We start from the raw sequence: 25,528 nt of genomic DNA, 5'->3' as shown, positions 1-25,528 counted from the left end.
AGCTGCCGAGTCGAAACCCAGCCCGGCCGCAGGGAAACGAGCTCTCCTCGCCCTCTTTTTAATCGCGTTCTGTGGGGGACAGTGACCGTCACCAGAAGGCTGAATTGCTGCTGTTACAGTTCCTGCTGATAAAGGGTGTGAACAGCAAACAAAGCGAAGCCATCCAGCATCACCTGCACCAGGAGTGCCTGCCACAAGGAAGTTCCCTCCCGCTGCGCCGCAACAGCTTGGCCAGGAGAGGAAAGGAGAGGGGAGGAGAGGAGAGGACGGCCTCGAAGGGCACCGGATCCCTGGGGGAGAAGCAGGGCAGCTCACACTTTCACCTGCCAGCCTTCCTCCCCGTCCCCTTCCTCCTCCTCCTCCCCAGCCCCGAGACTCCCACCCGGGGCCACCGAAGCTGGGGCTGGGGCGGGTGCTCTCAGGCAGCTCCGTGCCCTGATTTATTGTGGTGGGGCTATTGGAGGCGGTGGAGGTGGAAGGGATAATTGAAACGTAGCACGCTGGGGCTGATAGCAGACCCGGCGAGTTAATCGTTAACGAGGCGCTGGGCTGGATACGGCGTAATGAGCATCACGGCCACGATCCGGGGCGCCCAGAGAGGGATTGAATTGCTGCCGGGCTTCGCCGTGCGTGGGGACGGGAAGTGGCAGCCCCACTTGGGGACTCCTGCCTGGGGACAGAGCCCTGCCACAGGGAGCGAAAAAAAGCCAAAAAAAAGGGAGCAGGTTGGGTCAGGCACCTCCGTTTCGGGGCTTTTTATGTAGCAGAGGGTGCCAAGAAGCGGGGAGCTGGGATGCAGGTGGTCAGGGATGGGGACGGGGACGGGGCCAGCGTGCCCCAGGTGCTGGCGTCCCTCCAGCACGGAGATGCCTCCATCCGGGAGGACCAGGACGGGCGTCCCCAAGGACATCAGGAGGACATTTCCCCCATTTCACGGGGCACAGAGGGCCACGGGCAGGGGCAGCCGGGACGGTGATACCCAGCGGGGTGATTGCACCCTGCCCTGGCACCCGCGGGCACCGCGATCCCTGCTGAACGAAGCAAATGCAAAAAGGAAAATATGCAAAAATTACCCCTTCCCTCCCCCCCCCCCCCCAGCAAGTTCTTGAAAGGTCGGGTTTCGTGCCAAGGCTATTTTGCTTTTGTTTAATTATCAGCCAGCTCCCGGGACGCGGAGCAGCAGGGACAGGTTCTCCTTTGTCAGGCTGCACAAAGGCAGCGGGGCTGGGCTGCAGGGGGGGGGCGGCCGAGACCTGGGAACCGGTGATTTGGGGCCGCGGGGGGCCGAGCCGTGGGAGCCCACACGTCCCTGCCTCGCCCCTATAAATGCAGCCTCCTGCACGCCCGGAGGAACCCCCGCAGCTCTGTGGGGTTCGCTGGGTCAGTGACAGAGCTCCTGAGGGGGGCAGGAGCCCGGTAGCCAGCCCTGAGCCCCCCAAACGCTGTGGGTTTTGCTGGCCCCACAGACAGGCGGTGGCATTGTCCCGGAGGAGGTTGTGGCCTCCACCAGAACTGGATGCAAACTGGGGAGGCGATGCCCCTCTCCGCCACCCCGCCAAATAAAGCCCTAAGGACACGGGGCTGGGGGAAATCCTCTGCCCAGGGGGGTGCCCGTTCCCCAAAAGCTGCCCCAGGAGGGGTGGGAGGCGATGGGGACGAGGCCCGGCCTCGCCACGGGTGGAACAGGAGGCAGCTGGTGCACGGCGCTGGTCTGTACTGGTCTGTGCTGGTGCCTGCTGCCCGCCCGGCCCCGTCCTGCTTGGGTCCTGCATCTGCAGCCACCTCCTCGCCCCGCTGCTCCCCAAAACGGGGCAAACACCAACCCTTATGGGCTCCCTGCCCCATGGGGATGGGGGCTGGGAGGCTCTGGAGGCTCCTGCAGCAGCTCCTGGCACGGGGCTGGCCCACAGGCTGGGATTTCTCCCGGCCCTGCTTGGTTTGGCTTCGCCTGCCTGCACCCAGCCCGCGGGGAGGAGCGGAGGGGAACACAAGCACCACCAGGAGCTGTTTTTCCTGGTGGGTGTCTCCTGTCCTCTCCCTGTCCCTCCCCCTGTCCTCCCCAGTGCCTTCCCTGCGCTGTGACCTTGGGCAGGGGGTGGGTGAAAACCAACCAACCAACCCCCTTTACCCCAGGATCCCCTTTTTTATCCCAAGATCCCCTTTCCCCAGGAGGAAAAAAGCCCAAATCCAGTGAAGTGAGCCAGAAGCCTTGCCCCAAAATCCTGGCTGCCCACCGCCCTCCACCCACAGCGAGGGGCACAGGGCTGGGAGGGCAGCAGGGGAAGGTGCCGGGGTGAGCACGGGGGGCTCATCACGCCCAGCACCAGGCCGTGGTCGGAGTTTGTGCCGGTTATGGAGCTGCAGATGGTGCTGATAAAGCTTGAGGAGGAAACAGGGAACCCTGGCAGCTGCCAGGGCTCGGAGGACCTCTGCTGGCACCGGCACCGCAGGGCAGGCTGCTGGAGGCTGACCCAGAAGACAACCAGCCATAGAGCCACCAACCCTCCTTGGCCAGGCTGTTCCTTAAGAAACACACCCAAAGCAGGAGATTTGGGCCAAAAGGCCCCAGGTTCAGGCTTCCAGCAGTGGCAGAGAGCTGCAGGACTTCCCTCGTGCCTCCATCAGTCGCTGTGACCCCAAGGACAGCTCCGCACCTTGCACCCAGGCGGCCCCACAAGGCGCACGCAGCCCCCCGACCAAACACCCAAGGCCCAGCAGCTGTGCAATGTTTATTCTTGAAAAAATAATTCGATTCAGAAAGCCCTGGGGATGCCCTCGGCCCCAGCCCGACCGCAGCTGCCAAAGGGGAGCCTCGCAGGAGGAAGGGGAGCACCCGGCACACGCAGAGGGAAGGGATGAGGAGCTCGAAGCGCCCCAAGCCCTGCAGGACAGGGAGCAGCACAGAGCTGACCTGGAGCCATTCCCTGCCCCTGGGACCAGCATCTCCCAGCCTCAGGCCGAGTCCTGCCAGCCAAAAAGGGAAGGGGGCGTTGGGGTGAAGGGAAAAGGGGCCTTGGGAAGCGAGGTGCTGAGGGGAGGGCAGCAGAGAGGAGCGACAGCGAGGTTTCTCCAAAGCAGCGCCGGGGAGCAAGTGGCTTTCCCACTGAGGAAGCTGAGGCCCTTCCCCAGAGCGGGTAATGGACCTGCTTCTATTAAACACAATCAATAAAATAATAAAAAAAAGCCCAGCCACATCCACCACCCTGGGAAGGGCGGTGCTGGGGGTGGCAGAGCGAGGAAGGGGTCAGCCCGAGCCCCGGGGCCGGTACCGTGAAGTCTCAAGGGTGCCACCCTGCACCCTGGGGACACGTGTGCCACCTCCTGCCTCTGTCAGCGCACACACAGCTGTGCTGTGCCCACACAGGGACCATTTGGGGCAGAGATTTGTTGGGTTCAACATTATTTTCCTACGCTGGGCAAGGAAGGAGGAGGTGAACAGAGAGGATGGCGCCAGGGGAACAAGGCAGAAGCCTTCCTGGCAGGCTGGGGGCTGCTGGCTCTCCACGCTACGTTCCTGCTCCCTTCCCCCAAGCAATAAATAAATAAGTTACTGTAGTGTAGGCCCCAGCAGGCGCTGGGGTTGTGCTCCCGGGGGGCCCTGGCACTCGGTTCACAGTGAGAAAAGGAAGGGGACGAGCCCCTGGCCCACGGGGAGCTGCACCCCAGGGCCCAGCCCTCACACCCCATCCCTGTGAGCGTAGGGAAGGGGCTGAGCAGCAAACCCAGCTGCTGGCACAGCAGGTGAGCCAGAGCAGCCCTGCACAAGGGGCAGAAAAATGATCTCCTGCCTCGTGGATGAAGCAGGGAGGTGCACGGAGCAGGGGACTAGGGCTGGCCCTAGTGAGGGGAGGGGTGTTAGTACCATGGGGCTGGGGAGGGGGCCTGGGGTCCATCCTAAGGCACAGGAAGGGGGACGGGGACCCCCTCCCTCTCCCTCTAGCAGAGGGCGTACCACAGCCAGGAGAACCAGGCTGCCCCTCCTGGATCCGCTCGCAGCATCCCTGCTGGCATCGTACCACAGTAAGGGGGGGTTCAGGGGCACATCTCCTCCCCGTCCTCAGCGAGAGCTGGGGTACCTGACAGGGAGGAGAGGCCGGGTGCAGGACCACGGGCAAGGACCACGCCACGCCGCAGCATTTCCTCTCTCCAGGAGCAGCTGCTGGAGAGCCCAGCTCCATCCTGCCTCTGCAGCCAGGGGAGTTTCCCCCCCTCACTGCTCCCATCGCGCTCTGCAAGGCACTTTCACCCCCAATCCCCACGGAGGAGGTGGGTGAGGGTGGGCTGAGCTGCGGCGCAGAGCGGGGTCCTCCTCCCTCCGCAGCCCTCTGGGGCTCCCAAAACTGCAGGGGAGGACAGGGGCACCCGCCTGTCCTCGTGCTGGGGACAGGGTGCCCCCTGCGTGCCCACAAGTCCAGCTCCTCCTCAGCATTCCCTTCTGCCTCCATAATTCGCCGTGGCCCAAGCAGGGAGACGTCCGACCCAGTCTTCAAGGTGCAGGAGAAAGCAGCTGGAAGATCCCTTCTTCACCACCGTGCTCGCTGCGGGGGCAAGAGTTAATAAATAATGCCCAGTGGGCTGCCTTCCTGGGAGCAAAAATGGGAGCAGAGGTGTTCCTAAAGGGCTCTCGCAGCCCCCACTGAGCACTGCCTTCCTCCAGACCTTGCCCAGCCAGGGGGCAACGGGAGCAGCATTAGTAAAGAGTCTGTGTTAAAAAAAATGTTCCTGGGACGATGGGGGTGGCATGTCTACAGGGAAGCACCCTGCCCCTGCGTGAGGGAGAGGGAGATCGTGACAGGGGGCTGGAGGCAGCCCCAGATCTCGTTTTGAGGCCTGAAAGGGGATTTCACGTCCAGCCACCGGCCTCCAAGAGCTGCTGCCAACTCAGTCTCTGCACCGGGGGGGTCTCTGTCCTCTCCTGGCCCCCCCCTCACTTCCCAGCTGCCAGCCTCACGTCTGCTCTGCTGCAGCTACTGCTGGCACTGCCGCCGCCCCCTCCTCCTTGGCAGGGGGCTCCATGTAGATGGGCACCACTGAGGAGGGCTTCTTGGACCTGCGGGTGAGAAGGATGGGTGAGAGCTGGCACCAGCAGCGCCAGGAGCTCCCAAAAAGCGAGCTGAGACAGAAACAGGTGGCAGGGGACGGTGCCAGGGGGTGTTAACAGGTTGCTGTGTCCCCAATACTCACGAGTAGGGGGAGGCAGGGACCCCCACGACCAGGAAGTGGTTTTTCTTGCGGAAGAGCCGCCACAGCCCCTTGTGGTTCCCGCGGACGTCCAGGTCCCAGATGTGGAGGCACTAGGGGGTGGGGAGGGAGGGAAGAAGCAGCATCAGGGCCTGGGGACAGATGCAACGCTCCGGTGTCCGCCAGCGAGGGAAGAGCCACCACCCCACCCTCACCAGGACGCAGCAGGGAGGGAAGGGCAGCTGGGTCAGGGCAGCACACCTCCACCTCAAGAAAAACAGCCAGGTGTTTTCTAGCAATGCCAAGATCAGTGCACGGGGAGGATGCCCTGTGCCAGGGCCTCACCTTGGCGAGCTGAGTCCAGGTGGTGAAGTCTGCTTCCTGCTCCATCTTGATGAACATGACGTAGACCTTGCCCTCCGTGTCGGGCACAAAGGAGTCCTCGCAGGGGTTCTTGCTGTGGTCCAAGACTTCAGCCTCACTGAGAAAACAGAATGGGGAGTGAGAAGGCAACCTGCTTCCTCCCTGTTCCGCTGCAGGGTGCTTCACACACGCAAGCAGTGGCTGGGGCCATCTCCACCCCTTTTTTCTGTCCTAGCTGGTCCACCCAGTGTGTCCTCTGTGGATTCCCACCCTCCCTGCAGGCACTTACCCCAGGAGCCGATGAATTTCAGTCTCATAGGCATCTTTTCTCAAGCTGTTGAAGACAGAGCACAGAGACCAAGGCAAAGTCAGAGGGTTTGATAAGCAAGGACCATCCCCAAGTGATCCAAATTAAAGACTATCCCATTGTAACACTAAAAGGCAAGTTGGAGACAATGGATGGAGAACAGGGACTGCCACACATCCTAGCAGGACGTGGCAGCAAAAACGTGACCTTTCAGTGTTTGTCAGGCCAGCTTTGAACTGCCTCCAAATCACAGAATTTTCTAGGTTGGAAGAGACCTCAAGGTCATCGAGTCCAACCTCCAACCTAACGCTAACAGCCCTCCACTAAACCATATCCCTAAGCTCTACATCTAAACGTCTTTTGAAGACTTCCAGGGATGGTGACTCCACCACTTCCCTGGGCAGCCTGTTCCAATGTCTAACAACCCTTTCAGTGAAGAAATTCTTCCTAACATCTAACCTAAAACTCCCCTGGCTCAACTTAAGCCCATTCCCCCTCGTCCTGTCACCAGGCACGTGGGAGAACAGGCCAACCCCCACCTCGCTACAGCCTCCCTTGAGGTACCCATAGAGAGCGATAAGGTCACCCCTGAGCCTCCTCTTCTCCAGGCTGAACAAGCCCAGCTCCCTCAGCCGCTCCTCGTAGGACTTGTTCTCCAGGCCCCTCACCAGCTTCGTCGCCCTTCTCTGCACCCGCTCAAGCACCTCGATGTCCTTCTTGTAGCGAGGGGCCCAAAACTGAACACAGTACTCGAGGTGCGGCCTCACCAGAGCTGAGTACAGGGCGACGATCACCTCCCTCGCCCTGCTGGTCACGCTGTTCCTGATACAAGCCAGGATGCCGTTGGCCTTCTTGGCCACCTGAGCACACTGCTGGCTCATATTCAGCTGACTATCCACCATCACTCCCAGGTCCTTCTCTGCCTGGCAGCTCTCCAACCATTCCTCTCCCAGTCTGTAGCTCTGCTTGGGGTTATTGCGCCCCAGGTGCAGGACCCGGCACTTGGCTTTGTTGAACTTCATGCAGTTGACCTCAGCCCATCGGTGCAGCCTATCCAGATCCTCCTGCAGAGCTTTCCTACCCTCAAGCAGATCGACACACGCACCTAACTTGGTGTCATCTGCGAACTTACTGAGGGTGCACTCGATGCCCTCGTCCAGATCATCAATGAAGATATTAAAGAGGACCGGCCCCAGCACCGAGCCCTGGGGGACGCCACTAGTGACTGGCCTCCAACTGGACTTGGCTCCATTCACCACGACTCTTTGGGCCCGGCTATCCAGCCAGTTTCTAACCCAGCGAAGCGTGCGCCAGTCCAAGCCAAGAGCAGCCAGTTTCTTGAGGAGAATGCTGTGGGAGACGGTGTCAAAAGCCTTGCTGAAGTCAAGGTAGACCACATCCACAGCCTTTCCCTCATCCACCCAGCGCGTCACACTGTCATAGAAGGAGATCAGGTTCGTCAGGCATGACCTGCCTTTCATAAAGCCATGCTGACTGGGCCTGATCGCCTGCTTCCCCTGCAATTGCTGCATGATGACTCTCAGGAGGATCTGCTCCATGAGCTTTCCTGGCACTGAGGTCAAACTGACAGGCCTGTAGTTTCCCGGGTCTGCCCTCCGGCCCTTCTTGTAGATGGGCGTCACGTTTGCTAGCCGCCAGTCGATTGGAACCTCCCCTGATAGCCAGGACTGTTGATAAAAGCATCCATGTTTTTGAGAGAAAATAAACAGAGAACAAAGCCAAAACCCACACAGGGCTGATTGCTTGCACCTTGATAGGTCTAAGCTTCAAGCCAAGCTTGGAAGATCAGGCACCTGATCAGTGAAGACAAGTATTAGGGACAGGTGGCTGTCCCTCAGTGGGGCTGGGGTCTCAAAAACAAGAAGGAGGGGTGCTTTATACCCAGGCTGCTTCTGGGCTCCCTGGAACACGGCTTAGCTGAACGCAACCTCACAAAAAACACTGCAAGGATTCATCCAGAGGCACCAATGTGCTGTGACTGGAGGTGACCGATGGTTGTTGTGCCACAAGGGAGATATCCTCAGCACATGCAACTGTTTCATCCAGACCTTTTTCTGACCGGTACTCACCTCTCCACATTTTTAAGCTGGACATTCGGAACCGTGTTGAACTTGTGCTTTTTGAAATAGGCTTCCTGGTAGAAAGAGGGAGAGGATGGGAAGAAAACAGGGTTCAGTCGGGAGTCAGCAGCACTCGGACGTCACCTCAAGCATGCCCACTACTACCTGGAGAGGTGACGGGGGTCAGCGCTCGGCACCAGGACAGGCCCTGGCAGAGGTCACTCACGTGGAAGTAGCCGTTCATGTTGAGCCCCACGATGCCGAAGTGGTAGGAGCGCGAGATGTCGGGGATGATGCACTCCCGGCCCTTCCGCTGCTCCGGCATCCGCATCCACATGTCCCAGTCCCAGAGCTGGAGAAGGGAAATTGCTGCTTACGCTCACGTCTGGGGACATCACTCAATAAAATGGCTGTACAGGAACCCTTCTGGCTGCCCTCACAAGCTCCAGACCCCACAGCCCAGCTTGCTGGGGCTGTTCCAGCCAGCTCTGTGGCTGGTTACGTGGTCCTCACGTTAGTGCCTATCCCAAATCCATCCTGCTTGGGCATCCTTCCCAGGGGAAGCTCAGGAAGAGCCAGGGTCCCTCCAAGAGCTGTACCCACAGGGATGAAGCGATGATCGTGGACTGCTAATATGCAAAAATGTGGGTGCAGAAGACAAAGCCCCTTAAGGATACTCACCTTCTCTGGCGTTGGCCACTTGGGCTCCAGCTCATCCTTGTACAGGCTCTTCCGGAGCACCCAGCCCAGGCCCGGCATGGTCTCCACACGGTACAGGAGCGAGGGGTCCTCAGCCGTGTGCTCGTAGCCCTGTGACGTTATGGGGAGCAGTCAGCACCCTGAATGCATCCCTACCCCTCCAAAAAAAGGCAAAAACTTGCCCCATGGAAACACCCAGCATGAGAAGATGGACACAGCCACTGGGAAGCACAGGATGGAAATTTGCAGGGGCACTTCTGAATGGTACAGGGCTGAGGACACACTTAGGTTGATGGTGTTGGGGGAAAGCTGCTTTATAGGGAGCACTCAGCCCCCAGACTTGGGAACAACAAAGGGCACAGCTGTCCCTGCCCCATCACTTCCCCCTGACCCACCTGGTCGTTCCACGCTGAGATGCAGTACAGGCTCTCGTCCTCCTCCAGTAGGTATATGGACTGGCTCAGAAAGCTGAGGAAAGAGTCGCCCAGCCCGTGGTCAGATCCTTCCCACGGACAAGCTGACGCAAATTCTCCACCAGGGAATGAGCCATCCCTAACTGCTGGGACTGTTTAACCCATCTCTTGGGCCAAAATGGCTGATGTCAGCATACGTGCATGTGCAAAACAGGTCAGTGGCTCAAAAATAAACAAAAACAAACAAAGAAAAAAGGACAAAATCCACAAAATTCCAGATGCTGAAGTGACCCTGCACCAAGTCCAAGGGACAGTGAATTCAATAACCAGTCTCTGTGCAGGCAGAGCTCAGCTGTTGGTTAGGGACTGCTTAGCCCCAGCCAGGTAGGCTACATCATGGCAGGGACCTGGCCTCTCCTGAGGCAGCCAGAGAGCTGCAATGAAACGCCCCTGAACAGAATCTCAGTGACCCACAGCTTTACCTGAAGAAGTCAACAGAAATGTCAAGGTCTTCCTCCAGAACCACGGCAAATTTGGCATCCTGTAGGGCAAGGTGAGATGTCAGAAGGATGGAAAGGACCAGAAAAGAACAGAGACACCAAGCAGCACCCCCTGGTTGTGCTGCTCCCTGCCCCACAGGACCAATTCCAGCTCCTGTGGCAGAGGCTATCGCAGACGCCACTCTCCCAGGGCAGCTCTGTGCTGCCTCACTCCCCAGGGCAAGCAGATAGACAGAGGGCAGAGGTCCCACTCACCGGGAACAGGTTGAAGGTTGCAGTCAGGCTGGCTTTGTAGTGCTGCAAGAACAGACACATCATTGCCTGTGTTAGAATCAGCGCCTGGGCCACAGGGAGGGGCAGCCTGGCACGGATGTGGGGCTAAGCCTGCCTCCCTCAAATACCATCCCAAGGAAAAGCTCCCCTGGGGGCTGGGAAGGGTCTCACCTGGGAAACTCTGGCATTTTTAATGCTGATGGGAGTGTGCTGGATTCCGGAGAGGCCAAACAGCTCCACAACATCCATCGGCTCCTGCAATGGGAACGCAGAGAGGCTTCACATGTGTGGGGTTAGCCACATTCTCCCCACCCTCTGCCACAGCGTCAGCTCCCTGGAACAACAGCAGCATGCCAGCCTCCTCTGTGTAGCTGTCCTCCTGGGGGCAAATGAGGCTCCAGCTGCTGCTGTGCTGAAGACCCCACTGCAAGGAACTCACCAAACCATCTTGGCCCATCAACCCCTAAATGTCACTAGCCCCTGCCACAAATTTCTGTTAGACTCACTACTCTAAACACCCAAACTTACACCCAAAGAATATCTAAAAGGTCTCAAGTTTCCAGTTCCCCATGGCCAGTGCAGATACAAAACAGGTATGTCCAGGAACGCCTCCTACCTGCTCAGTATCAAGACCACAACCAACTCCACTTCCTCCCACAGTTACCAAGGACTCTCTGTCAAAGCACATTCTCACTGGGGTCAGAACTAATCTGCACTTGGGCTGAATTACCTCTGCTCCTAGAAGGCCCCACCAAAACCTTCTCCATCTTCCTGGTATCCACCACGGCAGCACGAGCATCCAAGCTGCCCCCTCGCAGCAGAGGGATACTGCTCCAGTTGCCATGGCAATGGTTACTGCTATCTTTAACCACTCTGATGCACTGCAGTAACAGCCTGCACAAACACACCGGCTGCCCCAGCCCCATAGCTTGGGGAGAACTGCCCTGGGCAACTGGGAACACACCCCTGAGAACTGGGAGCACATCCTGCTGCCACAGAGCCAGGCTTGCAGTGGGACTCTCTAGTGTGTTCCATGCCTCCAGACTTTGCAAAGAAGCAGATGAGGAGCACCCTCATAGCAGAAGGAAGGGTGAAGGGGCTCATAGCCTGCTAAGGACTAGGGTAGCACCACATCCCCTCGTTTGGGGGACCAAAGACCTGTTTACAGGGCCCCCGGGAGTGTTCTCACCTCGTAGTACCCATCAATGAAGACCGTGATCATGCGAGGATTGACGCCCTGAGCCGACAGCAAGGAGCGCAGCATCCTGGGGAGAAACCGAGGGGCCTGAGCTCAGCACGGTCCCCGTGGGTCCAGGCCACTCCACGCAGGGGTATGGATTCCTTGGGGGTAGGGAAAAGGACACAGGACCCAAAGGCTCTCCCCTTTCCCATGGCCAAGGACCCTGGGATCTGTCCCAGAAGCTTTGCCCACGTTGTCTGAGCAGCAAGAGGGCTGAACCACGCCTGACCTCGTGGCAAAGAGCAGCCAATTTGTGCCCCCGGAGCGGTTACCTGTACAGGTAGTTGGGGCGGTTCCCTGCAATAACAGCTACAGGCACGTCGAAGACTTTGTTGTCTTTGAGCTGGAAGAGAAAAACGTGTGTGAGTGTGCGTGGAGACTTCTGTTCAAATCTGTCAGCGCTGTATTAAGGACAGCCCCTTCCCCATCACCCCAGTGTCTTCTTCCTACACTGCCAGGGGCTAAGGGCTTGCCCAAGGGCAGTCATCACCACTCAGCTGCTGTGCAGGAACACGGCTCTACTTCTGAGCTGCCTGTGGTCCTGCCTGGCCCTCCCTCCTGGAGCCTTCCTGCTGCTCTGCCCCGTACTCACAGGATCAGGGTTGAACTCGATGGGTGTGGGGTCTTTGCAGCTGCAGACGCTGCCGTAACCTTCCACTTTGCTGCAGAACCTCCTCCGGCGGCGGTTCAGCTCCGTGTCAGGCCAGTGGCACTCAGCATCTGGAGGCAGCAGGGAGAAAAAAGGATTCCTCACCCTGCGTACTCCAGGCTGCCACTCGGATGGCTCGCCCTGGGCTCAGCTATCACCAAACCAGTGCTTGTTGCTGTGAACAAGCATCACACTCCCACTGCATGGCCTCTCTGGGGCAGCAACAGGCCTTGTTTGAGGCCAACAGTCAGAAAAGACCGGATCAGGCCTCGTTTGGAGAGGTGACAAGTGGCCACAACGTGCACCCAGTCCCTCACCCTAACCTTTCTCTACGATCACACCTGGAATAGCCACAGAAGCAGGCAGAAGGGAAGCTGGTGCCATTATAAGTTATCACCCCATCTCAAACAGCCCTAAAGCCATTCTGGGATGCTGCTAACACACCCACGGCTCTGACTCGAAAGCACCAAGAACCGTGGGCAGACGTTCTCCAGAGACACCCAGCACCGCAGAGCGGATTTTGTTTCCCTACCTTCCACAGATGTCAGGTGGACTTCTGTCTTCAGCAGCACAGGGTCGCCCCACGTCGAGAGGGCAGGAGACTTGGCGTGCTTCTCCCCGTACACTTCCCCTGGAGCAGGGACACAGCGTCAGGACAGGCTTGAAGAGTCAGTCCCCATCGTGTCAAGGCATGAGCGGAGCTGCAGCTCAGGGTGGTGACTTAGCACCCTGCCCTTGGCTGTTGGGGAGCTGCTAAAGGGAAATGCTCTGCCTCTGTCCCCTCCCTCACCCCCAGAAACGGAGCTGCCCACTCTTCTGTGACTCGTTGTCTGCTCATAGAGCATTTTGGGGATGGGCTGGGTTTGTCTTCACCTATGAAGGAGCTACAAACACTCTCCTGGCTAAGTGCTAACCTCTCTTACCTCCCTTCTTCCCCACAAACGTCCACATGTCTCTCCAGCTCAGGAACGGTGCAACTTGGCTCCCCAGGCTCTTCAGGACATTCTTGGCTGTGTCCTTGAGGTGAAAGGAGCCTTCATCCTGGAAGGAAACACAGCCCTGCAGCTGAGGTCTGCCTACCAGAAGAGTCTCCCATCAATACCAACGAGACACAGGCCCCTTTCCTACCCTTGAAACATCTGAGCCAGAGAAATTCCAAAGCAGGTTCCCAAGATCTCCACACCACTAAACCTACCGGTTGTTTCACCACGACCTACGGGCAGGTCAGAGGAGTCGGACTCCTGTTTCCTCGAGACCACACCGTTCTCCAGCAGGGACGGCGTCTGCCAACACTTTACACACCTGAACCTGCCGCCTTGGAGCACGGTGCTGCTCACAGAGTGGCCCAGAGCCTGCACAGCCCACCCCCCCTCAACAGCCTGGAGCTGGCACAGAACACCACCCGGAAACGTCCCACTGCATCCTTGTATTTCATCCTCCACCTTGCTTACACCTGCAAGTTCTGATACACTTTTTTTGCCTTCCTGGGCACACAGCAGTAACCAGGGAGAGTGAGAGGACGAGGGAGGTGTCCAACCAGGGAGACACAGCACAGCTGGGAATGTGACATTTCGCTCTGGGAACGCCCAGTGACATTCAAGTGTCCAGCTTGAGGGCGTCCTGATTCGAGGTGACATTTTCTGTTGACACTAATGTCACCTACCTTAATGGTGAAGATCAGGATTCGGCCCCGGGCAACCATGTTGAGGAAGAGTACCATGGCTTCGTCTTCATGAGGAGAGTAGGTGTCAAACACCCTCTTGGCCATCACGTGACCCTGTTGGCATTCAAACACAGACATATCTTAAATTTTATATAATCAGGACAGGCAGGAATACGGAAACCTGCCCTGGAAGTCTCAGATCCAGAGCAACACAGTGAGTTCATTTTTTGATATGCCAAGGAGCAAGTCCCCAGGCAGGTTCTGCCTTCTCGTAGCACGTGAAGTGCTGAGGGGCAGCTTCAGTTAACCCCTTGACTCCTTCCTGCTCCCCAGTGACATCCCTCTCGGGGTTCACCTTTCTCCCAGTCTAAACTGCCCAGGAAACCAGTCAAAGCCTTTCTGAGCTCGGCAAGCACCAGAGAAACACCGTGTTGTACTCTGGCATCTGGAGGCAAACTAGTATTCAGTCTTCTCTCCTGGCTGCCCGTCTCCTCACACTCCCAACAGTTAAACAGGGAGGGCAAACCCAGCTCAGCGAGAAAGCCCCACGCAGCCACGCAGCGATGCTTTACCGTAGCCTGGTTCAAGACGATGACGTGGATCCCTCTGCCCTGCTCACGAGCCTCATCTTCCAGGACCTGCAGGTGGAGAAGAGATGAGAACCAGAAGCCAGCTCCCAGCACCCCTTATTCCCTGCCCATTGGGCACAGCAGGGCCCCCAAACCAAGGCAGGTTTCTCTCTGTGCCTTCTGGTCAGCCACAGGAGTGCTCTCACTGACTGGGGCCACACTGTCACCCGTTCAGCCCCATCCTCCCGCTCACCGTCGTTCCATCCACAGCCACGTAGACCTTTGACCTGCTGGAGTACACCTCGACATCCAACACCTTCTTGTTGCTCACAGGGTGCCTAGGGACCTCCACGTTCAGCAGCTCATCATCTACAGGGGAAGAAAGCCCAGTCTCAACCAGCCCAAGCACCTCTGGCTTGGCCCGAGCCCAGCCAAACCCCCCAGGCACCCCAGCTCCCCAAGCCATGGGTCAGAACCTAAGGGGAAAGCAAGTGAAGGAAATCCAACAGAGCAACAGGTCTGCCCCCTTGCAGACCTCTGCAGCCAGAAGAGTTGAAGCCCTGAGCAGTCAGACCAGGAATGTCAACATCCTTTCCTATTTTTTGTTAAACCCACAGGCGCAGACCTGTCTTTCATGCTGTAGCTGGTCATGTTTCCCCAGACCTAAGGAATTACTTCCTGCCCCTCACCGTAATCCTGTGCAGACTCCTCTTCCTCCTCATAAGCAGCTCGCCGGGTGTCCAAGATCAGTTTGATGTTCACGATCACAGTTACAAGCAGGAAGAGGACAGCTCCTGTCTGCAATGCAGGATGCTTTGTGTTAGCAACTTGCAGCAACCAAAAAATCAGGCCACCTCCCTGGCAGACCTGCAGGGCACCCCAAAGAGATCTCCCAAGGGATCTTCAGTACCATTGCCCCCTTCCTTCTTTTTCAGACACAGAGTAAAGCAGAAACTGTTCCACACCCAGAGGACCTTTTTTAAGACAGGAAGACTTGGACCACGAACATCCAGTGGTGGGAAATGATCAGCCTGCAAGGTTGATCTGCCACAGAGCTGCCAGCAGCGCCTGCCAATGAGGCCAAAACATTGGGCCTCATCCCAGAGACCCTGAACAGTCTCCTTCCTCAGGGAGCCCTCATGAGCCTTTATCCCCCCAGGAAAACACAAAACCTTCCCCTTCTCCTTCCCTCAGTCACTGACTGCTAAATTTCACCACGCTCCACTCACTGTGGGAATAGCTCCACTTGTGCAGCCCCATGGGCAAACCCTCCCTGTCCTTATACCCCCAGATGTCCCCCAGGATGGCAGCTCAACTACAGATTAGCAGTTCTGTGGTACAGGTGAGCAGGCTCGTGGCTGTCATAGACAGCAGCTGCCTCTAGGGCACAAGATCCTGTTACTCAGTCCTGTTTTCTGTCTGCCTGTTGCACCTTATACCAAGACTTGGTTTGCAAATCACCTGGCAGGAATGGTTTCCCACTGTGGGCAGAGCCCTACTGCACTCAGTACACATACAGAACCAGGAGGGAAGGAATCAGCTGAGCGTGATTTTTTGCTAAGTCTCCCAAGGAAGCCTGAACAGCTTTATCTTCTGCCTTATCCACTTAATGATCCATTCGCAGCTGGAAGGTGCTGTTAGATGTAGCAGACCCCTTCATGCAGGAGCAAAAAGCCACTGGGGTGGATTTTCTAGGAGCAGCTTTGGCTTCCCCAGCATGTCAGGTCATCCAGGCCTCCTGTCAGACCCCCCTCCACCCGTGCAGCTGCCCCACGAGCCTCCAAACCCCCCAGATTCACCTCCCTAACCCACCCCGGGCGGCTCACCTGGCACAGCTTCCTCAGCGCCCGCTGGTTCATGAGCTTGTACTTCCAGGCCAAGTACCAGCTCCGCTTCTTGTGGGGCTTGGCGGCGGCATTGGCCTTCCACTCCTCCATCGTCACGGGGGCGGAGGGAGGGCCGAAGGTCAGGAGGAGGCGCTGGGCTCCTCACGCGGGTCCATGGGGGCTCCCTGCGGGGACGGGGTGGGCACAGGCTGAGGCCCAAGCCCCCTCCCCTGCACAGAGCCTGGAAGCCCCCCTCACCCCCTCCTCACCCCAATAAACCACCTGTACGGGGAGCAAGGAGAACCCCCCGCCCCCAGGGCCTCCTGAGGGCCCCCCCCAGTGCTGCGGGTAGGCCCCAACCCCCCCGCGCTGCGCCGACCAGGCCCGAGGCCTAGGCCGGGGAGGCCCGGAGGAGGCCTCAAGAGGCGTGCGGCGGGGCCAGGCCTCCCGGTGCCGGTTGTGGGGTGCGTGAGGACACCTCAAAGCCCCTTCTGGGCACGGGGCCGCGTCCCGGAGCTACTCACGGCGAGCCGGGGGCCGGGGCCGGGCCCGCTCCGCTCCGCGCCCCGCTGGGCGCCGCCGCCGCCCCCTCAGCACCGGCGGGGCCGCGCCGCTTCCGGCGCCGCAGAGCGCCGCGAGACGGGGGGGCGTGGCCTCGCGTAGCCCCGCCCCCTTCACCGCTGCGGCGGGAGGGGGCGTGGTTTGTGGACGAGAGGGCGTGGCTTGTGGCAAAGTGGGCGTGGTTTGTGGGAGAGTAGGCGTGGTTTAGGGAAAAGAGGGTGTGGTTTAGGGAAATGAGGCGTGGTTTAGGGGAAAGTGGGCGTGGCTTAGGGGGAAACGGGCGTGGCTGAGGGGAAGGGGGCGTGTCCCCGGTGACAGCGCCGCCCGGGGCCGCCGCCCGGTGCCGCCCGGTGCCGCCCGCATGGAGGGCGTTGGGGAGGCGCTGCCCGCGGAGCTGCGGGAGCTGGCGGGGAAGCTGGGCCGCCGGCCGCCCGCCGGGCTGCTGCGGGGACTGCGGGCAGAGCCGCCCCTCCCGCTGCCGCTGCCGGTGCCGGTTCGCGGAGCCCGCCCGCCGCTCGCCGACCGCCTCCGGGCGCTCCGCTTGGAGCTGGTGAGTGCCGGGCACCCCGCTGGGGTGGGGAGCGGCGTTTCGGTAGGGAACGGGGGGTGAAGGGAGCCCCCCGGGAGCGGTGGGAGCGGCGGGGCGGTGCCGCCGGAGGGGCGGTGGGGAGGCCTCGGGGGTGGAACCGGGCGGCCCCGGTGCCCCCGGGCTGCGTGGCTGCACTGTGAGCCGGGGGGGAAGGTCCAGAGCCCGGTGCCCGGTTCGGGCCGCGTTTTATAACCCCCGGCTCTCAGCACCGAGCTGGGCGCTTTTCCTTCCCGTCCCCGCCCCGCGCAGCCCCGCCACCCGCACCCCCAAAACCGGGGGGCAGCCGGGATCTGGGGGTCCCCATCGCCCCCCCGCCCCGTCCCCATAGCCCCCGGTCCCCAAGCAGGACCCGAAATGTCCCCCCGTGGGCGCAGCGCCACGCGTGGCCCCCCCCCGCCGCAGCCGAGGCTCGCCCGGCGTGGGCGGCGAGGGGAGGAGGCAGCGAAATCCTACATTTTCCCCGACCCAAATGGGTTGTTTTGTCCTCAGGGGAACGATCCCGCCCGTGGGAGGGACGGGGAGAGGGTTTAGGGGCGAGGAGAGCATCCTGCCCCGCTGCTGGGCTGCCCTTTGGTGCCCTTGGGGACGGAGGTGGCGCTTGGCAGGGTGGAAATCCTAATTGCAGCCTCGTCCCCACAGCTTTTGGCTGATTTCCTCCCGTTGCCCCAAATCTGTCGGTCCTGGAGGGAGAAAACGCCAGCACCGTCGGTGCTGGGGAGGGACAAATGGGGCTGTGACCCTACTGGGTCGCTGCCCCCTTTTAGGAAGGGACATTTCAGGAGGATAGGATGGGATGGGATGGGATGGGATGGGATGGGATGGGATGGGGTGTCCTGTGTCCCCTAGTCCCGTGCCATGCACTGGGCATCACGGTCAACACTTGCAGGGACAGGGACCTATGGGGCAGCTGGCTTCTTGTAGGATCTTGTAGGATCTTGTAGGATCTTGTAGGATCTTGTAGGATCTTGTAGGATCTCGGTGTCCTTCCACGTTGCCCTCACCTGGATGCTTGCAGGGGTGCAGCAGCAGGGTTCAGGCTGGCCCGAAATCGCAGCAGACCAGCCAGGGACACCAAATCTGGGGAGCATCCCTCATCACCAACCCATCCCTTAGTTTGGGGTGGCTTCTGGCCTCAGAGCCCCGCTCCCCCCTCACCTCTCCACCCGCTGCAGCTGGATGTGGCGGAGAAAAACGCAATTTTGGGGGACATCAGGAGCTCCCGGGCTGCCTCGTCCAGCGCATCCCCCCCCGTGCCAAGGCCAGCTGCTTTGGGAGCGTGCGGAGAAGTCCGTCGGAGGCGGTTTGTGAAATAACTTGCCTAGAAAGGAAGTTTCTGCAGCTCGCAGCTGGCTCCTGCCCCAGTCTGGGCTGGCTGCAGCGCTCTCATCCCTTCAGAATTTATTTATTTAAAAAAAAAAAATCCAGCCCGATGGGTCTGGGGAGGGGCAGGGGGTCGGTGTCGGGTCCCTATAGGCGTTTGCCCTTTTCCTTTGCATCCTCCGAGGCGTCGCGTGCCGAAATCTCTGTCCGGAGCTTTCCCAGGCTCCTTCCCCCGGCGCCTTTGTCCCGGTGCCAGCCGTGGGAGCGGAGCTGGGGCTCCCCTGAGACCCGCGGGGCACGCTCGGGGCACCTTTTCCCTGGGCTGGGCTCACCAGCTCCCACACCTCCGGCTGGGATTTGCTTTTGGAGATGCTGTGCCCACAGCTCCCCTCGCACCGGCCGCCCCTACCTGGGTTTCTCTCCCTTTCTCCCCCCCCTTTTTGCCTTTTTATTCCCTTTCCTGGCAAAATATTTCCTCCCCGCGCAGGGGAAATCCAGTGGCTTTCGGCGGCGAGTATCGTAGGGCCAGGAATGTCTTGGCACGCCGGGCTTCCCGTTAGGAAACCAGATGTTGCTGCGGGAGCTCTGCGCAGAGCTTCCCCCGGCCCCGCAGGGTGGGATCGGCGATAGGGACCCCGTAACCCCGTGGTACCCCCACCACGGCTCCAGGCTGTGTGCAAAGAAGGGCCAGGATGGATGCTTTGGGTCTGATTTTTCTTGCATCTCAAAAAAAAAGGTGATGTTTGGCTGGGATTTTGGGGAGGGATTTGGGTTTTGGGCATCCAGGGGTTGCTCTGGGCTCAGATCTGGACCCTCCCCTGTGCCCACAGTTATTTCCTTGTCCTCATCCCCATGGGGCTGCCTGTGGATGGGGCTGGCTGCGTGGGTGCCACGAGTTATTAATCCTTGATAACGGGGTCCCCAAGTCTCAGACAGGACCCCAGGGCTGAAATTTGGGGCTGTAGATCTCCGGGGGCTGTGGATGGAGGAGGGCGAAGCGTGCCGTGCTCCCGCTGAGCCGTCCTCTCCATCTCTCCCCCCATTCCCACCCCAAACCCAGGCTTACCTGCGGGCGGTGGACGTGAAGATCCTGCAGCAGCTGGTGCTGGTGAACGAGGGCATCGAGGCGGTGAAGTGGCTGCTGGAGGAGCGCAGCGCGCTGCCCAGCCGCGGCAGCAGCCTGGCCAGCAGCCAGTACAGCCTGGCGGGCAGCCAGGCGGCCTCGCGGCGGGGCAGCTGGGACAGCCTGCAGGACCCCCTCCCCGACAAGCTGGACAGCATCTCGGTCGGCAGCTACCTGGACACGCTGGCTGACGACCTGGACGAGTACTCGCAACACGCCCCCGAGCCTCCCGTCAGAGCCCCGGCGAGAGCCGAGCAGGATTGGGGCAGGATGGACCCCGAAAAGGCTCTCGGGAAGATGGAAAAGGGCAAAGCGGAGCACGAGTGGGCCCCCGGAGACCTCGCCCCGGAGCAGCAGCGGTTTGCCAAGGAGCTCCAAGTGGCCAACGGGTACTTGGGCAAGCAGCCCGGCCCTTTGGAACCGGGCAAAGACCCCAAAATGCCAGCGGGGGCCGGGGAGAGGATGGGGAAGGCTCGGAAAGCCGAGGGTGACTCGGAGAACTGCAAGCTCAGCAGCAAACTGCATGCGGAGTACGACGCCCACTGGCGCTGGCTGCAGTCCCAGGACGACGTGACGTTCTTGTAGCCCCTCTGCTGCTCCTCACGCCCCCGGCCCCGCTCCCCTCATCACCTGCTCTGCTTCCTTCGGCCCCGCTCGGGAGCGTGGTGTGGCTGGGAGGGGGGTCGGGGTGGCTGGGGGGTGGCCCCTCGTCCCTCCGAGCCCCCCGCGTAGGGATGCAGCTCGGAGGGGCCGGGTGCGGGCTGCCCGCCCCGTGGGCAGTTTGTGGGGAGGGAGGATGAGGTGGGTCCCCCTAAAATTAATCCTTTGCTCTGGGGTGAGCTGAGCACCCCCGTTGGACGTGCTTATCTCCATCGCCCTCTCCAAGGCCAGCATCCCTCCGGTCTGACCTGCAGGATTTGGGGCCGCAGCACGTGGTCGATGCCAAAATCCCCTTCCCCGGAGGGGCAGGAGGTTTCAGTGCCCTGCAATGTGGTGGGGTGGGCACCGTGGCTGCTCCGTGGGGCTCTCTCGGTGCCCTGCAGAGGAGGGATTTCGGCACACATCTCCCTTCCCTGCGTGCCTGCAGAAGGGCAGAGCAAAGTGGGGGTTTCCTGATGTGTTTTGAGGCTCCTCCACCAGTGTGGATTTGCAGTGCCCCTGCCCCGGAGATGCCCTCTGTGCCCTTGGCTTCTTCCCGTGCCTTTCAGTGCCCGCCCGCTGTGCCCCCCAGCACCCCTGGCTTGCAGAGCATGGCTTATGCTGGAGCAGGATCTGCTCCCTCCAACAGATGATGTGGGGAAGGACCTCGGCATCCCACAGCTTCATGGGGTGGGGGAACGAGCCTGGAAGCTCCCGTCCCCAGCTGGGTGCTGCGACAGCCGCCTGCTTGCCTCGGCGCAGGTTTTCCCCTCCATCTGTGAGCTGAATCCTGGCAAAGACCTTGCTCCTGGCTTCCCCCCGCGTAGCCACCACGTCCCCCGAGGCTGGCGTCCCTGGCTTTCCCTCGAGCCCTGCATGCTGTGACCCCGCTGGGGGTCCCTAGGGGGGAACCTAAAGTCCTCTGGCATTGCTGAAACCGCTGTTGACAAAAATAGCTGGCTTAATAAATGGTTGCATTTCTCCAAGGCCGCACTGTTGGTGCTTTGGGGAGCTCACAGAGGTGTTGGGGGGGGCTCCTACCCCTGCTGGGAATGCCCTGGGGCCAGCCTGCCTGTCCCTGCTACCCACAGCCCCCGGAATAGGAGATCCCCCAAATCCAGACCTCGGAGATGGAGGGAGGGCTGATGAGAGCCATCACATCCCAGAAGCTCCCGAGGGATGTCTGCCTCGCTGCCAGGTGGGGCTTTGGGGGCTGCAGAGCACCTGTGGGTGGGGGCAGGCTCCGTCATGGGGCACTTTGGTGCTGGGACCCGGCAGGGAAACAAGCAGATAAAGCAGGAGCTGAGCCAGTGCCAGAAAAACGCCCACCTTGTGGTATAACACCACCAGCCAGCCAATTCTTTCTTTTTAGATAGACACAGAGATTAGGCTGCCTTAATGAGGCAGTAAAACGCTTTAATAACCAGCGAGGAGAGCTGTTAAAAAGTCCCCTGGGCTTTCCCCTCCCTGCGTGCCCCCCAAAAGGGCCTGGCCCCTAAGTGCTGTGGCCGTTTAATAACTTACACCAACCCTTGTGAGGAAATCACCTTTTCCCAGGGAGGGAAGAGCCTGGTGCCGGGTCCCAGGGTCTGAGGGGTGGCATCCAGCGTTTTCTGGGAGGAAAACGCTGCGATTTGGGGCTGCTGGAAAATGCACCCGAGCCGGCTCCGTGCCGCGTGCGAGCACCGGCTTGTCCTGCACCTCCCCGCCACCGCCCTGCCTCCGGCACAAGCTTGGGGATGGAGAGATAAGAAAGTCTAGGCATAATGGGTCCAAACGGGCTGGCAGAGCCCTGCTTTCTGCTGCCTTTGTGCTTTGTGGGGTGACCCAGGCACGCTGCTGTGCTCAGTGCAAGCGGGTGCGCCCGCCGTGCCGGCTGCGCTCCCTTATCCCCGTCCCTCCTCCCCGAACCCATCTGCCTCTGCTCGTGAGGCTGCGCTGCAAAACATTCAGCGTGGGACCTCGGCGGAGGCTCCTCGGCATCTCAAAAATCCCTTCTGGCCCCCGCAGCAAATGCTCTGCCCATGCCTCACAGCTCCCGGCCCTCCCCGCTGCTGTAACCCTTGGTGGGGAGCTGCGGCTGTGTTTCGGTGGCAGGGCTGGGCTCCTGGGGAGGCTGAAATGTTGGCACTGCTCTGAGCACAGCGGTGAACCCCTGGGGACACCAGTCCCATATCCAAACTCCCCGGTCCTGCCTCTCTCCATGCTCAGGACCCCTTTGCATTCCTGGGTTTGGCAGCATCTTGCAGCAGGGACCCCTTCCCAGCCTGTCCCCAGCGTGTGGATGTTCCCAGCTTGGGTCTGCATTTGGCCCTGGTACCCAAATTTCCTGTGGTCTCAGCTCTGCAGGCATCTGCTGGGATGAAGGGACGAGGACGGGCTGTGGGTTTGGGCTCCTGGCTCGGTTCTCTGCCTTGTGCCTCCCTGGGGAAGATGCTCCAGATGTGCCACCTTCTCCTCCCCTGTGACCTGTCACTTAGGAAATGTTCCCCCCATTCCCTTATGGGGCTGGGGACACCCTGCTCAATGCCCCCCCAAGGGTGACACCAAAGGCTGGGTGACCACGGGCACCCCCTGGCCTTTTGGGGTCACCTCCTCACCACCTCCTGCCCACCAACCCCGCTCAGGTCCCCGGTGGGAGGGGAGAGGAACAAAAATCTGCGTTGCTCCTCTGAGAAATTAATCTGCTTTTATCGTCTTAGCCCAGCCTGACCTAAAAGCACGCCTCTGTTGTTTTTTCCACGGGGCGTTTAAAGGGAAAATTACAGTAAACACGCTGCAAAGAGGCCGTGGGAGATAAGGACCGGGGGAAAATCAGCACGAGCAAGGGCTGCACGGCCTCTGGCAGGATTTCCCGTGCTGCCCCGCTCCTGGGGGCTGGATAGAAGGACATCTGCTGGATAGAAGGACACCCTCTGCGAGCACCAAAAGCAGGAACAGCAGCGGGTTAAAACATGCTGGGTGCGGGCTGGGGACCTCTGGAGATGTCCCCGTGCTGCACGGCCACCCCTCGTGGTGACAGCTGGCTGTGTCCCCTGGGTGGGGACATGGGTACCCCCCTCCCGAGCACCCTCTTCTGCCCCATTTCATGTTTTTCGTCCCCAGGGGCACAGCACAGGAGGCCCAGGTGCCAGCCCTGCCCTTGCAGCTCTGGTGTGGGGCACGCACTGGGGACCCCGGGGGCGCAGCACAGTTTCTGCTGCGTGCTTCGCAGGCCAGCCTTGTCCTTTTTCCTTCTCTGCCACATTTTTGGGGTCCTGAGCCCCGTCCTGCTGCTCCGCCAGGCTCGCATGGAGGGGTCCGGGCTTCAGGAGGCCTGGAAGGAGCTGGCGGCCACAGGAGGGAGCTTGGCTCCTTCCTTCACATCCCGCTCCGAGGACAGCGGGTGACAGAGGGACCTGGCCACAAGTGACCTGGGAGACCCCAATACCCAGCCCCATGATGCTGAACAGGCAGGGGAAGGAGGAAACCAGCCAGCCCAAACTAGACCCTGTCCCTCTGGGACCCTCCCATGTTCCCCAACCCACTTGCTGCCACCCCATTCCTGGGGCCCAATAGGGCCGGCACCTCCCCAGGACCCCAAATCCTTCCTGAGGGTCGGTGGATGCGTGGTGGGCCCGGCAGGGATATCCCCACCTCACAGGGAAGGGACACACACACACACACAGAATTAGGGGAGCAGAGACACCCCCAGCCCACACAGAACAGCCCCCATCTCCCCCCAGCACCCCCAGTAGTGGCACCACAGCCCTATCACTGCTTTTGTGGGGCCGGTGAGGTCCTGGATGAGGCCCTGGCCCTGCTACGGGGTGCCCCGGCTGCCTCAGGCCGGACCGTTTGCCTTTGACCAGGATCAGGCCCCCAGGCGTATTTATTCATTTATTTTGGCCTCCCCCCACCCCCCGCACCCCAAAGAGCTGGGTTGGCTGCAGGTGGGGCCCTGTCCGTCCATCCGTCCACCTCAGGGGACAGACAGCACGGCAGGGGGGACGAGGAGGCCGTGGGGGGCTGCGAGCGGGGATTTGGGTGGACACCCCCATTTCTCCTTGTCTGCTGCCTGTTCCTTTGCCCTTTTCACCACCCCGTCCCCATAACACAGGACAAGGGCGTGCCAAAGCGCCACCCGTCCCCTCCCTGCCGTGTCCCTCTTCCAGCTCCGTCCCCTCGGTGCGTTTCTCCAGCTGCCTTTTCACAACTCACAGGGAAGAAAAGGAGGGCACGGACCCACAGGCAGCCACTGGGGTGGGATCACCGAGCCCTCTTGCCCCCCCCAGCAATGTCCTTAGGGCTTGGCACAGTGGGGACGAGGAGCGCTTCGCCCCCACGGCACGGTGACAGCCGCCCCCTCTGCTTGTCCCCCTGCCACCCATCCCTGTGAGGGGTTCTGCAGGACAGCAGCACCCGTCTGTCCACCCTGACGGTCCTGCCGGTGGCGAGAGGGGACCACGGAGACGTTTCCCTTGGTCCTTCCCCATCCGTGCCACGCGTCCCGTGCCGCCGGTCACGTCTGCTGCGGCAGCTGGCAGGTCTCGCCGATGGTGATGGCCACGTCGTGGGGCTGGCGGTCCCGGCGCCGCGGCGCCTCGGGCCCCTCGCCCATCTCGTGGAGGCTGCTGCTGATGCAGTTGACGTCGCTTTTGTTGCTGTTGTCGTCCGGGCTGGGGCCGAAGATCCAGTCTGGGGACGGAGGAGGGAAAAGCAGAAAAGGAGAGCCTGGTTATTTCGGGGTGTTCCCGGAGTCGAAACCCAGCGTGCCCGTTAGGAAATCCTCCATCCCCATCCTCCATCACATCTCCACCTCCAGGTGCTAACACCCAGGAGGGTCCCTCACCCTCCCACCATCCCAAAACCATTATATTGGCTTTTTGCCACTATTTTTTATTTATTTATTTATTTATTTTTTGCTTTTCTCCACACTGTGCTGTTTCTCAAGCTGCCGCTTTCTGGAAGCCCTCCTGGCCCAGGCAAATGAAATCACGCTGCTAATCCTGAAAATTAAAACTAAGCGTCTCCGAAGCAGAGTGTGCATCTGGGCTCCTGGCACAGGAAGACGAGGTGCTTTGTGCCGTGCCTTTTGGCTGTCAAAAATGGAGGGGATGGTAAAGTAACCGTGTGACATTCGGATGTGGCTGCAGCTGGAATAAGTAAGGCAAAATGGGCTGAGACAGCAGCTGGGAGCTGTGGCCGGGGACACAAGCACCATGAGAGCCACACCAGGGCTTGGGACCCCCGTTGGGTGCTGTAGGGCTGCCCTGGGGACATGGCTCGCACCTGGGGTTACTGATTCCCCCAAAGCCCAGAGGTCGCTGCTGGATGGTGCTGTGACCAGGACGTCCCCTGCAGCACGAGGGGCTGTGGTTTGGGGGAGGCAGATGCTGCTGCTTCCCAAATACCCGTTATTTATGGGGTGGTGAGAGCACCAGAAATGGGATAAGCAAAGCTGGAGAAACCCAGGTGAGGGGAGAGGTGTTCTTGGGGCTGGGGAGGGCACAGTGGCAGCGGAAACATCTCCAAGGGGGACCAGGATGCTCT

General features: G+C 60.3%; 2 protein-coding genes across 2 annotated transcripts; one reads left to right on the top strand and one right to left on the bottom strand.

The window, feature by feature from the left end:
- Window positions 1-2,715: 2,715 nt before the first annotated feature.
- On the bottom strand, window positions 2,716-16,405 carry POMGNT1 (protein O-linked mannose N-acetylglucosaminyltransferase 1 (beta 1,2-)). The gene is made up of 22 exons (XM_084291493.1): window positions 16,289-16,405; window positions 15,765-15,949; window positions 14,628-14,736; window positions 14,192-14,307; window positions 13,942-14,007; window positions 13,370-13,483; window positions 12,630-12,747; window positions 12,239-12,337; window positions 11,650-11,777; window positions 11,330-11,400; window positions 11,007-11,082; window positions 9,989-10,072; window positions 9,800-9,841; window positions 9,527-9,585; window positions 9,027-9,099; window positions 8,614-8,742; window positions 8,159-8,284; window positions 7,942-8,006; window positions 5,834-5,878; window positions 5,527-5,662; window positions 5,185-5,294; window positions 2,716-5,050 (listed from the first exon to the last, which is right to left on the bottom strand). Exons 2-22 carry the CDS (start codon window positions 15,873-15,875, stop codon window positions 4,948-4,950), a joined length of 1,980 nt encoding a protein of 659 aa, XP_084147619.1. The 5' UTR covers window positions 15,876-15,949; window positions 16,289-16,405; the 3' UTR covers window positions 2,716-4,947.
- Window positions 16,406-16,686: 281 nt separating this feature from the next.
- LURAP1 (leucine rich adaptor protein 1) lies at window positions 16,687-20,847 on the top strand (the record flags this gene model as incomplete). The annotated part of the gene is made up of 2 exons (XM_084291420.1): window positions 16,687-16,875; window positions 19,295-20,847. The coding sequence occupies 2 exons, from the start codon at window positions 16,687-16,689 to the stop codon at window positions 19,940-19,942; spliced, it is 837 nt and encodes a 278-aa protein (XP_084147546.1). The 3' UTR covers window positions 19,943-20,847.
- Between the last annotated feature and the right edge of the window lie 4,681 nt (window positions 20,848-25,528).

This window comes from Netta rufina (assembly GCF_964035555.1).
Source record: "Netta rufina genome assembly, chromosome: 8".
In the NCBI taxonomy this organism is placed as follows: Eukaryota; Metazoa; Chordata; class Aves; order Anseriformes; family Anatidae; genus Netta; species Netta rufina.
This window is presented reverse-complemented; position numbering and strand designations above follow the sequence as displayed.

What these genes read in the sequence shown, in the direction of transcription:
- POMGNT1 (XM_084291493.1), bottom strand. Translation starts at nt 15,875, where the DNA reads ATGGAGGAGTGGAAGGCCAATGCCGCCGCCAAGCCCCACAAGAAGCGG. An exon ending in TCATTGATGGGTACTACGAG is followed by an intron (nt 10,073 to 11,006) that starts GTGAGAACACTC and finishes TTCCCATTGCAG; the next exon opens with GAGCCGATGGATGTTGTGGA. An exon ending in TCTCAGCGTGGAACGACCAG is followed by an intron (nt 8,743 to 9,026) that starts GTGGGTCAGGGG and finishes ATAACGTCACAG; the next exon opens with GGCTACGAGCACACGGCTGA.